We start from the raw sequence: 16217 nt of genomic DNA on the forward strand, positions 1-16217 counted from the left end.
AAAAACACAGACGTTGTCTTGTGTAGAACTTGAATGTCCCGACATTGTTGGTATTTACGAGCAGCAAAGAAGTTGGAACTGGTCAGTTCTTCCATCCTGCATCCTCGCAATGCACAATGATTTACCACTTTTTCCAAAGGATGATCATCAAGCATCTAACCCAACCTCATTGTTGCACCTCAGTAATCCCTTAGATGAGTGGTGGGATCTCTCCTGTCCTTGTCCTTTATTAGCTTACTTAGTTTCCTATCGTCTCCAGAATCTTTTGGGTTGATACAAAGTTACCCCAAAGCCTTTTTCTTCTCATGGAGATACTTACTAACAAAATGTTTTCTTCTCTGTGATGCTAACCTCTTTCTGCCTCCACAGAAACAAGCTAACGACCACCATTTCTGTTCCCTTGTAGTCCTCCTTGTGTTCATGAATAGTAGACACACCTGAGTTGTGTATAGTCCTGATGGATTATGAAATCAGGAGGTTTTGAAGAAATCATCCAAAAACGGAAGTAGTTGCAAGCTGGTAACAACAAAGATTCTTAGCCGTCAGTCTTACACAGCATGTTATGATATTAGCGCACATTTTTACCAAAGTGTGCCTTTTGGATCGTTTGCTGCTTCCAGCTTTGAGGGAACATTTGTAGTTGAACACATTTTTGTTCCCAGTGGACAAATCAAGGTTTGTGTTTCTTGTGAAAGAACCTCATCCAAAACATGTAAAACTCTCTCCCAGGTGCAACACCGGTGACCTACAACTAGGGTGTCCCGATACAACATGTACACTTACCGTGCCGTAGCCATATTGCCATCCTGGTTATAGGCTGATACTAATATTGATTTGATACGATATCAGCACGAGTAGCAAGTTTTTTTAAATGTATGTATCTTGTAGCGTGGAATGTTAGAAAGTGTTTGATCAGGTGGTATGTTGTGATCATGTGGGCTCTGCATGCTAGGAAAAAATGTTTTAGCAGAGTCTGTATTTTATTTAGTTCTTACATATTTGGGTTTTTTACACCGCAACCCTACTAAATATGGCATATCCAATTAGCATCGCGCTATCGCATTTGTTTTAAAGTTAAAGTAGCAATGATTGTCACACACACACTAGGTGGGGTGAAATTACTCTCTGCATTTGAATCATCACCCTTGATCACCCCCTGGGAGGTGAGGGGAGCAGTGAGCAGCAGCCGTGGCCACGCCCGGGAATCATTTTTGGTGATTTAACCCCCAATTCCAACTAATGATGCTGAGTGCCAAGCAGGGAGGTAATGGCTCCCATTTTTATAGTCTTTGGTATGACTCGGCCGGGGTTTGAACTCACAACCTCCCCATCTCAGGGCGCACACTCTAACCACTAGGCCACTGAGCAGGTTTTAATGCATTTCGTGTATGTTGGAACGTCACAGAGCAGTTATTTAGTATTTCATACGAGTTATTTTGTCATACTTTATTTGTTTATGTTGACTTTTAACGTGTTTTGAAGTTAACACTTTTAAAAGGTTCTCAAATGGAGACAAGCTGTTATATCTCTGCCAAGCTAACAAGAAGAGACGTCAGCAGACCGCTTGCATTGCAGTTCTTACATCAGAGGTTTTGAATGTAGGCCGATATAATCTGGTATCTGTTGTGTCGGACCAATATCGATATTAGATTGGGACACTCCTACTTTTGGATCAATAGAAATTCCTACTGACACATTGTCAACATTTTTCCCAAGACTTGTTTTAGCTCCAACCTCCTAGTGTAGTTGTAATATGTCTGCTGACAAGATGGCCATCCATGTATTTGTGTGTAAGTTTCACATATGTGGTGTAGCCATGTCACCATCCACATCCTAGAATGCAGACTCTACTAATCGACATCTCTATCCTTGCATGGGGTTAAAGCTCTCAAGGGGGTCTCATTTTCACACGTGTTGCATGTTGGGCTGTGAGTGACTTTGTGTGTGTGTGTATGTGTGTGTGTGTGTGTGTGTGTGTGTGTGTGTGTGTGTGTGTGTGTGTGTGTGTGTGTGTGTGTGACCCCTCTCCCCGACCCCCCATTCCAGGTAGAGGAGAGGTCTAAGCTGAACAGACAGAGTTCTCCAGCACTGCAGCCCAAATCTTCCAATCGCATCTCTGACACTTCCCTCCTTCCCCGCTCAGAGTCCTTCAGCAGTGTGGCCATGCAGCCTGCCCCGACCACACCTGGCCACCGTCCCAATGAACCACAGGTGTGTGTGGGTGTGTGTGTGTGGGTGTGTGTGTGTGTGTGTGTGTGTGTGTGTGTGTGTCCAAATGAAGGCATGGGAGTGTTTGATTTGTTTACCCCTCGTGCCTTAAAACATTAATAATATGAATATTATTGCTATTGTTATTATTGGTGTTATCTTCTTCTCAGTCTAACTTTCAAATTTTTTGTCCTTGAGCAATATTATATGGAATATTTTTTGTGCTTTTTAAAAATTATTTTATATATAAATATATATATGTATACGTTAGGTCAGGAAAAAACACAGAGGCAATTTCATCCCTACAAGTCTGTTTCGCAGGTTTCTCTGCTCTTCAGGGGAGAAACCTCAACTATATATATATATATATATATATATATATATATATACATATATATATATATATATATATATATATATATATATATATATATATATATATATATATATATATATATATATATATATATATATATATATATATATATATACTTTTTTTAATGTATTTATTTATTTTAGCAATTTCAAAAAGAAACCCTCCGGTGAACACATTTTTTTTTCTATCTATTGAACCCTATTGAATTCCATTGGCAGGAGCAAGGTACTTGAAGGTACTGTTGGTTGGTAGTACCTGCTCATCTGGTTGGTAGTACTTGGTCATCTGGTTGGTAATACCTGCTCATATGGTTGGTAGTACCTGCTCATCTGGTTGGTAGTACTTGGTCATCTGGTTGGTAGTACCTGCTCATCTGGTTGGTAGTACCTGCTCCTCTGGGCTTCACAGGGTGAATGCTTGTCCCTCACTGGTGGAACAGATTTAAACATACCCGTCTAGTCAATATCCAAATGAAACATACTTTTTATACGCTCAGTGTCAGTTTGCACTTGCTGCAGTGCTCCTGTGTGTTGCTGCCCTCAGTCTCCTTGTGGATAAAGACCTCCTCGTCATCCATTGTTGTTGTTTACTAGCATTGCCATTTTGTGCCTTTGACTACGTCGCCTTCCATTTGTTTCTCTCTCTCCATGCCACAGATGGCCCACTTGGTCCCTGTCAAGACCCAAGCCGGCTCCATGTCCGGGTCACAGTCTCTGCAGGACCAAACGGCTTCCACCCAGAGCGAGGGCGGGGGCTCGCCCAGGCCCGATATTCCCCGCCAAAACTCCGACCCGACATCCGAAACGCAAACATCGGCGCCGGGCGTGACTGCGAGGGAGGAGCGTGGTGGTGCAGAAGTCACTGTGAAGGAGGAGCGTGGTGGTGGTGCAGCAGTCACTGTGAGGGAGGAGCGTGGTGGTGCAGAAGTCACTGTGAAGGAGGAGCGTGGTGGTGGTGCAGCAGTCACTGTGAGGGAGGAGCGTGGTGGTGCAGAAGTCACTGTGAGGGCGGAGCATGGTGGTGCAGAAGTCACTGCGAGGGAGGAGCGTGGTGGTGGTGCAGAAGTCACTGCGAGGGAGGAGCGTGGTGGTGCAGAAAGGGACAGAAGGGCCCGGCTGAGAGAGGAAGACCTCCCGCCCAAAGTCCGAGAAGCGCAATCGGTAAGACTGTCAATCATCAGGAAACATTTTTGTCAGGCAGAAATAAATTCCACTTCCAAAGTGTTGTGTTTTGGTGTGTCCAGATCCCCCCAAGGAACACGTGCATCTCCCCAGCCGGGGTCAGGAAGAATGGAGGAGTCGGTCCTGGTCCTCGCACAGCCTCTCCTTTCATACGAGCGAGGTCAAAGTTCATAACACTCTGCTTTTATTTCTCTTATTATAACGCAGGTGTGGACTTCCATGGTGACGACTTTGGACTCACCTTGAAAATACCAAACCTAAAAGCAGTCAAGTTGTCACGTTGTGTAAATGGTAAATAAAAAGAGAATACAACAAATCCTTTTCAACTTATATTCAATTGAATAGACTGCAAAGACAAGATATTTCATGTTCACACTCAGAAACTTTCTTCTTTTTTGCAAATAATCATGAATTTAGAATGTAATGGCAGCAACACATTACAAAAAAGGCATTTTTACCAGTGTGTTACATGGCCTTTCCTTTGAACAACACTCAGTTTTGGTTTGGGAAGTGAGGAGACACATTTTTGAAGTGGAATTCTTTCCCATTCTTGCTTGATGTACAGCTTAAGTTGTTCAACAGTCTCCCTTCTCATATTTTAGCCTTCAATGTCTGGACTACAGGCAGGCCAGTCTAGTACCCGCACTCTTTTACTATGAAGCCACGCTGTTGTAACACCTGGCTTGGCATTGTCTTGCTGAAATAAGCAGGGGCGTCCATGATAACAACATATGTTGCTCCAAAAGCTGTATGTACCTTTCAGCATTAATGGTGCCTTCACAGATGTGTAAGTTACCCATGTCTTGGCCACTAATACACCCCCATACCATCACACATGCTGCCTTTTACACTTTCACCCTAGAACATTCCGGGTGGTTGTTTTCCTCTTTGGTGCACAGTTTCCAAAAACATTTTGAAATGTGGACTCGTCAGACCACAGAACACTTTTCCACTTTGCATCAGTCCATCTTAGATGAGCTCGGGCGCAGCCAAGCATTTCTGGGTGTTGTTGATAAATGGCTGTGGCTTTGCATAGTAGAGTTTTAACTTGCACTTACAGAAGTAGCGACCAACTGTAGCTCCTGACAGTGGTTTTTCTGAAGTGTTCCTGAGCCCATGTGGTGATATCCTTTACACACTGATGTTGCTTTTTGATGCAGTACCGCCTGAGGGATCCAAGGTGTGTAATATCATGGCTTACCTGCAGTGATTTATCCACATTCTCTGAACCTTTTGATGATATTACGGAGCGTAGATGGTGAAATCCCTAAATTCCTTGTTGAGAAATGTTGTTGTTCAACAATTTGCTCAGGCATTTGTTAACAAGTGGTGACCCTCGCCCCGTCCTTGTTTGTGAACGACTGAGCATTTCATGGAAGCTGCTTTTATACCCAATCATGGCACCCACCTGTTCCCAATTAGCCTGTTCACCTGTGGGATGTTCCAAATAAGTCTTTGATGAGCATTCCTCAACTTTATCACTCTTTTTTGCCACTTGTGCCAGCTTTTTCGAAATATGTTGCAGGCATCAAATTCCAAATGAGCTAATATTTGCCAAAAATAACAAAGTTTACCAGTTGGAACGTGAAATATCTTGTCTTTGCAGTCTATTCAATTGAATATAAGTTTGTTATTTTGTTGTATTCTCTTTTTATTTACCATTTACACAACGTGACAACTTCACTGCTGTTGTGTTTGTATCATCAGACTTTTGACTTCAACATCAATCATTCGGGCTGTAATCTGACCACTTGCAAAGACTTGACTATTATGGTTAATGTGTTCGATACAACTTTTTCACTTCCAATATGATACGGATATTGAAGCATTGGCAGGAATTGATCTGAAACCAATACGATCAGCAGTAATCCTACATACTTGTATCATTTAGTAGTGTGGAATGGTAAAGGTAGGATCAGGTCAAATGAGTCAGTGAGAGAACAAAGGTAGGTATGAAAAACACTAACCTATTTATTATAAACCGTCTGTAATGGACTTATGTTTAAGTGGAGTGGTAATTGTTTTATTGGTGACACGATCATTCATGAAGTTAAACTAATGGTACTCCAAATTGATTGATGTGGACACGTTTGTTACTGGATACTTTCGAATAAGCTTGTGCCCTGGAGAGTGTGTATATGTGTAAGTAATACACAACTATAATGATCTGATACTTGTTTATATTGACAAATGTGCTGGGTTTTTTATTGATCAATGATTATTACCTATGTGTAGCTTGTGTGCTATTGTGTGCTTAGCTGTTGTGTAGCTGCTAGCTCCGAGTAGCCTATATCCTACCATGTAAATAAAGGTAGTAAATAAATGACATCTATTTTAGTGGCTATAATGACTTGAGATTTGGGATTAAAGATTTAAGAGTGACTTACTCCCACCTCTGCTCTATCCTGCCGGGTGGAGGGCATTGTGGCCGTCTGCAACCAAGCGTTTACACTTTTTGAGTTATGGTATAAATTTACAAACATTTTCAATATGTTTTATTCTTCCTCCTTTGTTAGTAACCCAGACCTGCGACGCTCCGAGCTCTCTCTGGACGCCATGTTGCAAAGAACCTCCTCCAACTCGTCTTCTTCGTCCTCCCCATCATCCCAGGGAGGCTCGGTGGAGAGGAAAGGTAAGCACTCTTGTTGATGCAGAAGACTTTTATAGCTGCAAAAAGGTAGAGGAACTCCACATTGATCATTATTTGCACCTTCTTTGAGTGGAATGGGCCAATACAAAGGTAAAAAAAAAAAAAAAAAAGCTAAATTGAAGGTTAATAAGGTAGAGAAGGTTAAATAGAAAGTAAACCAAAATAAATAGAAGGTAAAAGAAAGTAAATAAAAGGTAAAAGAAATTGATTGATTGAAACTTGTACTAGTAGATTGCACAGTACAGTACATATTCCCTACACTAAATGGTAACACCCCAATAAGTTTTTCAACTTGTTTAAGTCCACATTAATCAATTCATGGTAAAGTCAATATAACGTAAATAAAAGGTAAAAAGAAGACACATTTCAGGTAAAAAAGGTAAACAATAGTAAATAGAAAGTTTAAAAAGTTAAAAGAAGGTACAACAAGTTAAAAAAAGATTTTAAAAGAAATAAAACAGAGGTAAATGGGGTAAATACAAGGTAAACAGATGATAGATTCAGGTAAATAGATGTTAAATATAAGGTAAATGGAAGGTAAAAGAAGATACATTGAAGGTAAATATAAGGTAACAGAAGTTAAAAAAAAGAGTAAATAAACAAAAGTAAATAAAGGGAGAAGAAGGTACATTTAAGATAAATAAGTGTTAATATAAGGTAAGAGGATGTGAAAAATAAGGTAAAAGAAGGTACATTCAGGTACATTTAAGATAAATAAGTGTTACCATAAGGCAGAGGTGTCAAACGTATGGCCCGTGGGCACAATTAGGCCCGCAAATAGGTTTTATCCGGCCCGCGGGATGACTTTGCTAAGTACAAAAATGAGCCGAAATTTTGGAATGAAAGAAACTGCTGTTCTAAATGTGTCCACTAGATGTCGCAATAGCAATTCTTTGTATCTGTGTAGATGATGCTACATATGTCAAACAAAATAAAGCACATGATGTTAATGCATCAGTCAAGGAAAATGAGCAAAGTACATAAATAACATCTTGTAATTTGACTGTGATAGTTTTTTATTTTGGTAGATTGAAAAATGAACAGCAAGGACTTGACTGATGAACATTATCACATCATTTATTCACAAAGTATAAATAATGACAAATAAAGATAGAATACTATCAACCGCAACATGTAAGTGTAAAAAAAAAACCAACAACATTATAAATTGTACATTTTCAGAATGTGTTTGTTCTATTTTTAAACAAAGAAAACAATCTGAAGTTGTCTTTATTTTGAAGTTATCGTGCCGTGATTTCACCAAAGTAACAGTAACATACATTTAGCAGTCCGCCCCACTTGGGAGTAGATCTTTCTCCATGTGGCCCCCCATCTAAAATGTGTTTGACACCCCTGATATAAAGTAAGACAATGTAAAAAAAAAAAGGTAAAATAAGGCACATTTAGGTAAATGCAAGGTAAATGACTATTAAAGTCCTACTGAAAGCCACTACTAGCGACCACGCAGTCTGATAGTTTATATATCAATGATGAAATCTTAACATTGCAACACATGCCAATACGGCCGGGTTAACTTATAAAGTGACATTTTACATTTCCCGCCACACTTCCGCTTGAAAAGGTCTAGATATGATGACGTATGCGCGTGACGTCAACGGTTGATACAGAAGTATTGGTACACCATTGAATCCAATACAAAAAAGCTCTGTTTTCATTTCATAATTCCACAGTATTGTGGACATCTGTGTTGGTGAATCTTTTGCAATTTGTTTAATGAACAATGGAGACTGCAAAGAAGAAAGTTGTAGGTGGGATCGGTGTATTAGCGGCTGGCTTCAGCAACACAGCCAGGAGGACAGAGATGGATAGCAGACGCGTTAGCCGGCGAACTCACCTTAACTTCTTCCGTCTCGCCGACCGCATCGATGATCGGGTGAAGTCCTTCGTCGCTCCGTCGATCGCTGGAACGCAGGTGAGCACAGGTGTTGATGAGCAGATGAGGGCTGGCTGGCGTAGGTGGATAGCTAATGTTTTTAGCATAGCTCTGTGAGGTCCGGTTGCTAAGTTAGCTTCAATGGCGTCGTTAGCAACAGCATTGTTAATCTTCGCCAGGCTGGAAAGCATTAACCGTGTAGTTACATGTCCATGGTTTAATAGTATTGTTGATTTTCTGTCCATCCTTACAGTCAGGGGTTTATTTCTTTTGTTTCTATCTGCATTTGAGCCCGATGCTATCACGTTAGCTCTGTAGCTAAAGTGCTTCGCCGATGTATTGTCGTGGAGATAAAAGTCAATGTGAATGTCCATTTGGCGTTCTGGACTCTCATTTTCAAGAGGATATAGTATCCCAGGTGGTTTCAAATACAAATCCGTGATCCACAATAGAAAAAGGAGAAAGTGTGGAATCCAATGAGCCAGCTTGTACCTAAGTTACGGTCAGAGCGAAAAAAGATGCGTCCTGCACTGCACTCTAGTCCTTCACTCTCACGTTCCTCATCCACGAATCTTTCATCCTGGCTCAAATTAATGGGGTAATCGTCGCTTTCTCGGTCCGAATCTCTCTTGCTGCTGGTGTAAACAATGTGGAAATGTGAGGAGCCTTTCAACCTGTGACGTCATGCTACTTTCAACCTGTGACGTCACGCTACTTTCAACCTGTGACGTCATGCTACTTTCAACCTGTGACGTCACGCTACTTTCAACCTGTGACGTCACGCTACTTTCAAGCTGTGACGTCACGCTACTTTCAACCTGTGACGTCACGCTACTTTCAACCTGTGACGTCACGCTACTTTCAAGCTGTGACGTCACGCTACTTTCAACCTGTGACGTCACGCTACTTTCAACCTGTGACGTCACGCTACTTTCAACCTGTGACGTCACGCTACTTTCAACCTGTGACGTCACGCTACTTTCAACCTGTGACGTCACGCTACTTTCAACCTGTGACGTCACGCTACTTTCAACCTGTGACGTCACGCTACTTTCAACCTGTGACGTCACGCTACTTTCAACCTGTGACGTCACGCTACTTTCAACCTGTGACGTCACGCTACTTTCAACCTGTGACGTCACGCTACTTTCAACCTGTGACGTCACGCTACTTTCAACCTGTGACGTCACGCTACTTTCAACCTGTGACGTCACGCTACTTTCAACCTGTGACGTCACGCTACTTTCAACCTGTGACGTCACGCTACTTTCAACCTGTGACGTCACGCTACTTTCAACCTGTGACGTCACGCTACTTTCAACCTGTGACGTCACGCTACTTCCGCTACAGGCAAGGCTTTTTTTTTATCAGCGGCCAAAAGTTGCGAACTTTATCGTCGATGTTCTCTACTAAATCCTTTCAGCAAAAATATGGCAATATCGCGAAATGATCAAGTATGACACATAGAATGGATCTGCTATCCCCGTTTAAATAAAAAAAAATCATTTCAGTAGGCCTTTAATGTGAGGTAAATTGAAGGGAAATGAGCAAAAATATAAACGCCACACTTTTGTTTTGCTCTCATTTTTCATGAGTTGAACTGAAATATGTCAAACTTGTACTATATACACTAAAGACCTATTCCTCTCCAATATTGTTCACCATTCTGTCCAAATCTGTGTTAGTGAGCATTTCTTCTTTGCCAAGATAATCTGACAGGTGTGGCATATCAAGATGCTGATCAAGCAGCATGATATTGCACAGGTGTGCCTTAGGCACACTTGTGATTTAGGGCTATATAAATAAACATTGATTGATTGATTGATTGATAGGCTGCCCGCGTTAAAAGGCCACGCTGAAATGTGCAGTTTTCCACAGGTGTGGCAAGTTTTGAGGGAGCTGCTGACTGCAGGAATGTCCACCGGAGCTATTGCCTGTCAATTCAATGTTCATTTCTCTACCATAAGCCATAAGAGGTGTGGTTACACGTGGTCTGCGGTTGTGAGGCCGGTTGGATGTACTGCCAAATTCTCTGAAACGCCTTTGCAGACGGCTTATGGTAGAGAAATGAACATTCACACCAGATACTGACTGCTTTTCTGACCCCCCACAGACCCACAATGAAGCAAAACTACACATTTCAGAGTGACCTTTAATGGTGGGCAGTCTAAGGCACACCTGTGCAATAATCATGATGTTCAATCAGCATCTTCATATGCCACACCTGTGAGGTGGGACGGATTATCTTGGCAAAGAAGAAATGCTCACTTACACAGATTTGTGAACAATCATTTTTGTGTATTTAGTCAAAGTTTTAGATCTTTGAGTTCAATTTGTGAAAAATGGGAGCAAAAACAAAAGTGTTGGGTTTATATATAAATTATAAATCCATGTTAATAGAGGAAGGTTAATAGTAAATAAATAAATAGAAACCTTTGATTGTAAATCACGGATACATCATATCATCTCATAGACACGTTTGGAGGCCAAATTCAGAATGGCTGATTTTGTGTTTCTTGAATCATTTCTCCAATGTAATATTTGTACTTAATTATGTTAAATCAGCTTTTTCTCCTCCGACAGGTCCCAACAGACTAGAAGGTTCCTCCTCGGGAGCCAAGCAGGAGGCAAAGTCCAAACGGGAGGAGAGCCGGGAATCAACCAGACCCAGCCGACCTGCGGTCAGTCTCACACACACACACACACACACACACACACACACACACACACACACACACACACACACACGCACACACACACACACACACACACACACACACACACACACACACACATGTTCCACTTTGTAGCAGAAGAGCATCCCTGTACTATAGGAAATGGTGTAGGTTCCTTCTCACTTTGTCAGCTGTTCATCTGTCTGCCCTTCTGTCTGTCTGCCCTTCTGTCTGTCTGCCTGCCCTTCTGTCTGTCTGTCTGCCCTTCTGTCTGTCTGCCCTTCTGTCTGTCTGTCTGTCTGCCTGCCCTTCTGTCTGTCTGCCTACCCTTCTGTCTGTCTGCCTGCCCTTCTGTCTGTCTGTCTGCCCTTCTGTCTGTCTGTCTGCCCTTCTGTCTGTCTGTCTGCCCTTCTGTCTGTCTGTCTGCCCTTCTGTCTGTCTGTCTGCCCTTCTGTCTGTCTGTCTGCCCTTCTGTCTGTCTGCCTGCCCTTCTGTCTGTCTGTCTGCCCTTCTGTCTGTCTGTCTGCCCTTCTGTCTGTCTGTCTGCCCTTCTGTCTGTCTGCCTGCCTCCATCCTTCAGAGCTATAAGAAAGCAATAGATCAGGTTAGTGATCCCACTTTTTCCTTGCCTCAGGCTTCAGGGACCCCTTTTTATCCCCTTGATGCCACCGTGTATCACTTTTCCTGCTGCAACACACACACACACACACACACACACACACACACACACACACACACACACACACACACACACGCACACACACACACACACGCACACAGATGCATACAAATAGATGAGTGTAGGCATGTGTTGCTTGATGTGCATGGCCTGCTCTGAGCCGTCAGGAAACAACTTTTGTTCTCCAACAAACGATTATTTGTTCTGACACAATTCTACAAAATAAGAATTGTATAATACTATCTTGGAGACACCAAATGTCATTCTGTGCACCCTGCATCTTGAAATGTGGCAAGCTGAAAAAGGCCCAAAGTGGGGGAAACTAAACAACTGCTTCCCTCTGCAGGACCTCAGCGCTCTGGCCAAGGAACTCAGAGAACTGAGGGTGGAGGAGGGCAGCCGTCCTCCAGTCAAGGTAAACTTATTTTTATTCGATTTTATTTGATTTATTTATGTTTTTGAATGATATGAAACATTTGTTAGTAGAAACAAGTATCAAAGAATTAGAATTGCATATTACTTACACATACAAAGTCTTTAAGGGTGGGAATATCCATCCATCCATCCATTTTCTACCGCTTGTTCCGTTTGGATAATTTTTGCAATTAAATGTCTAAAATGAATAGCTGACATTGTGATGTTGACAATGAAGTAAACTGCATGAAAATCGCTTTAAAATGAGCAATGCATGTACATTTTCATTGTACAGGCATTGCATTAAATGGCACTGCTGCCCTGACCAAGATGGCCGCCACAGAGAATCGCAATTCTTTTTTTTATTACAATTCTGAATCGATTTACAATGTTCAAAAATCGATTTCTTAAAAGACAAAAGCAGGAAAAAGAGGAACTTTTGTAAAGTGTAACCTGTTTTAAAAAAGTTTTTTGTCATTCATATGCCAAATAAAATATTGCGAATATCGATTTGAATGGAGAATTGATTTGACTAGACAGCCAGTAATACAAATAATATATTAATCATTTATTAATAGTAATGATATTAATAATAATAATAATAACTGTAAAATATGTTAAAACAAATCACATGTATTATTAAGTTATGTTAATAATCATAATATAATAATAATAGTATTAATAATAAAACACCCAAATAGGTAAAAACAAAGCATTCATTCATAGTTTATTATTGTTATTAATAGCACTAATAATTTTGATGAAAACACCAACATAATGTATTTAACATTTATTATTAATAATGATAATATTGATAATAATAAACTGCAAAATAAGTAAAAACTAGTAATGTATTCATCATTTATTAATAGTAATAATATTAATAATATAAATAATAACTGCAAAATATGTTAAAACAAATCAAATGTATTATTAAATTCCGTTAATAATAATAATAGTAATAATAATAATAAAACACCAAAATAGGTAAAAACAAAGCATTTATTCATAGTTTATTATTGTTATTAATAGCAATAATAATTTTGACAACATAATGTATTTACTATTTATTATTATTATAATAATATTGATAATAATAAACTTAAAAATAAGTAAAAACTAATAATTTATTAATAGTAGTTATATTTATAATAATAATAACTGCAAAATATGTTAAAACAAATCAAATGCATTACTAAATTCTGTTCATAATAATAATATAATAATAATAGTATTAATAATAATAAAACACCCAAATAGGTAAAAAAAAGCATTTATTCATAGTTCATTATTGTTATTAATAGCAATAATAATTTTGATAAAAACACCAAAATAATGTATTTACCATTTATTATTAATAATAATAATATTGATAATAATAAACTGCAAAATAAGTAAAAACTAATAATATATTCATCATTTATTAATAGTAATATTATTAATAATAAAAATAATAACTGCAAAATATGTTAAAACAAATCAAATGTATTATTAAATTCTGTTAATAATAGTAATATAATAATAATGGTAATAATAATAAAACACCCAAATACATAAAAACTAAGCATTTATTCATAGTTATTATTGTTATTAATAGCAATAATAATTTTGATAAAAACACCAACATAATGTATTTACCATTTATTATTAATAATAATAATAATATGATAATAAACTGCAAAATAAGTAAAAACAAATCATTTATTCATCATGTATTAATAGTAAAGAATGCAGCTGAGATAGGCTCCAGCCCCCCCCCCCCCCCCCGCGACCCCAAAAGGGACAAGCGGTAGAAAATGGATGAATGGATGGATTGAAATAATAATAATAATAAGAAATGATTTATTCATCATTTATTACATTTAACCAGCATCTGTCTTTGTCGGCTGAAGGTGACGGACTACTCGTCGTCCAGCGAGGAGTCAGAGAGCAGCGACGAGGACGGGGAGACGGTGGGACAGGACGGCACCGTTGCCGTTAGCGACATCCCCCGCATCATGTGCGTTACGCAATGCCTGCAGTATGTGCGCCTTCATGTTGAAATGAACTGTCAATCATATGCAGGCCAGCTGTGCAGAGCAGCAGCGAGTCCTACAGAGGCCTGAGCGAGGACTCCCTGGGGGACGCATACAGGAACTCCAAGGACAGCACCCTGGTGGTGAGAGAGGTGAATGACATCCGCAATGACGGACAATATTCACCCACTCATCCAATCTCTCTTTGTGGACACGCCAGGCCGACAAGAAGAGAAGGAGAGGCAGCCACGCCGAGAGCAACGGTTTCGCCCACCACGGCAACCTCCCTGACCTGGTGCAACAGAGCAACTCCCCCACCGCCACGCCCTCGGCCCTGCAGGAGCTGGGTGACATGCCCCAGGTGATACACGCTTTGATGGCATCACTAGCGATCCACTGATAGGGTTTTTTCAGGGCCGATGCCGATACCGAAGGAAGCTGATAGTTGGGAGCCAATATTCATTTGCAGTAAAAGTTATTCAAACATGAACAATACATGTTGGTAAACATCTAGACAAGGCTTGAAATTGTCTTTTAACATGATTTTTTAATGAAACGTTGGACCAGTAGCGACGTAATGTTTTATGTGCCGCTAATGTTGTGATTAAGTCTGGGTTTCCCTGCTTGGGCTGCTGCCCCCGCGACCACACCTCGGATAAACGAAAGAATATGGATGGATGGATAATGTTGTGGTTAATTTAGCAGCAAAAAACATCAGGGGATTTCACAAACACCTTCATTACGCGTGTCTAAGAGGAGCTTCGTGTTTGTGTTTCACAATATGGGAAATCTCCTAAAAATATGTAATTTCTCTCCATCACAATAACTCGCCATCTACTCAGTTTTATAGCAGCTTATGGATTTGTAAGGTTTCTTTGTGAGGAACCCTGAAATATTGCCAATATTTACATAAAAACTATTCTGGGCTCCTTCACAAAAATTATAGTTGAGACATTTTGAAGCTGGCTGACATCATTTCTTCTTGGATGTTACAGAAAGTATGAGAATGTGTGAGCTGCTGCCTGATCTTCTTCACTTCTAGAATTAGTCCCCTATTTGTCAATATGTTTACACAAAGTTTGGGTTTTTGGCAGAGATATCTTTTCATGTCCATCCAGTCCAGGGGTGTCAAACTCCTTTCAGCTCAGGGGCCACATGGAGGACAATCTTATTATTATTATTATTATTATTATTATTATTATTATTAATCTGTGCACACGGACTATTCAAATCATGGCATTAAAACTAAAAAATGAAGACAACTTCACATTGTTTTCTTTGTCTTACTTTGGCCAAAAATAGAACAAAAACATTCTGAAAATATTACAAAAAAACTGAGAGAAAAATGGCAAAGTTTAGATCCATGAAGGAAAGAAAAAAGTGAATGAATGTTTATAAGTGAAGACATTTACATATGCATACACATGTTTACACATTTATGAATGAAGTAAGGTTTATTTTCCAAAACACAATATAGAATGTGAGATATAACAGGATAATGTACAATACAATATAGAATGTGAGATATAACAGGATAATGTACAACACAATATAGAATGTGAGATATAACAGGATAATGTACAACACAATATAGAATGTGAGATATAACAGGATAATGTACAACACAATATAGAATGTGAGATATAACAGGATAATGTACAACACAATATAGAATGTGAGATATAACAGGATAATATACAACACAATATAGAATGTGAGATATAACAGGATAATGTACAACACAATATAGAATGTGAGATATAACAGGATAATGTACAACACAATATAGAATGTGAGATATAACAGGATAATGTACAACACAATATAGAATGTGAGATATAACAGGATAATGTACAACACAATATAGAATGTGAGATATAACAGGATAATGTACAACACAATATAGAATGTGAGATATAACAGGATAATATACAACACAATATAGAATGTGAGATATAACAGGATAATGTAGAACACAATATAGAATGTGAGATATAACAGGATAATGTACAACACAATATAGAGTGTGAGATATAACAGGATAATGTACAACACAATATAGAATGTGAGATATAACAGGATCATGTAGAACACAACATAGAATGTGAGATATAACAGGATAATG

General features: G+C 39.3%; 1 protein-coding gene across 1 annotated transcript in view; it reads left to right on the forward strand.

Annotated features, from left to right (window-relative positions):
* LOC133646003 (TRAF2 and NCK-interacting protein kinase-like) overlaps positions 1-16217 on the forward strand; it is a 180954-nt gene that overhangs the window by 122132 nt on the left and 42605 nt on the right. The window contains 11 exon segments of the mRNA XM_062040937.1: positions 2047-2211; positions 3241-3430; positions 3493-3499; positions 3693-3726; positions 3828-3925; positions 6282-6397; positions 10893-10990; positions 12010-12078; positions 13970-14076; positions 14142-14244; positions 14313-14453. Of these exon segments, the coding sequence (XP_061896921.1) occupies positions 2047-2211; positions 3241-3430; positions 3493-3499; positions 3693-3726; positions 3828-3925; positions 6282-6397; positions 10893-10990; positions 12010-12078; positions 13970-14076; positions 14142-14244; positions 14313-14453 (1128 nt within the window).

This window comes from Entelurus aequoreus, linkage group LG03 (genome assembly GCF_033978785.1).
Source record: "Entelurus aequoreus isolate RoL-2023_Sb linkage group LG03, RoL_Eaeq_v1.1, whole genome shotgun sequence".
In the NCBI taxonomy this organism is placed as follows: Eukaryota; Metazoa; Chordata; class Actinopteri; order Syngnathiformes; family Syngnathidae; genus Entelurus; species Entelurus aequoreus.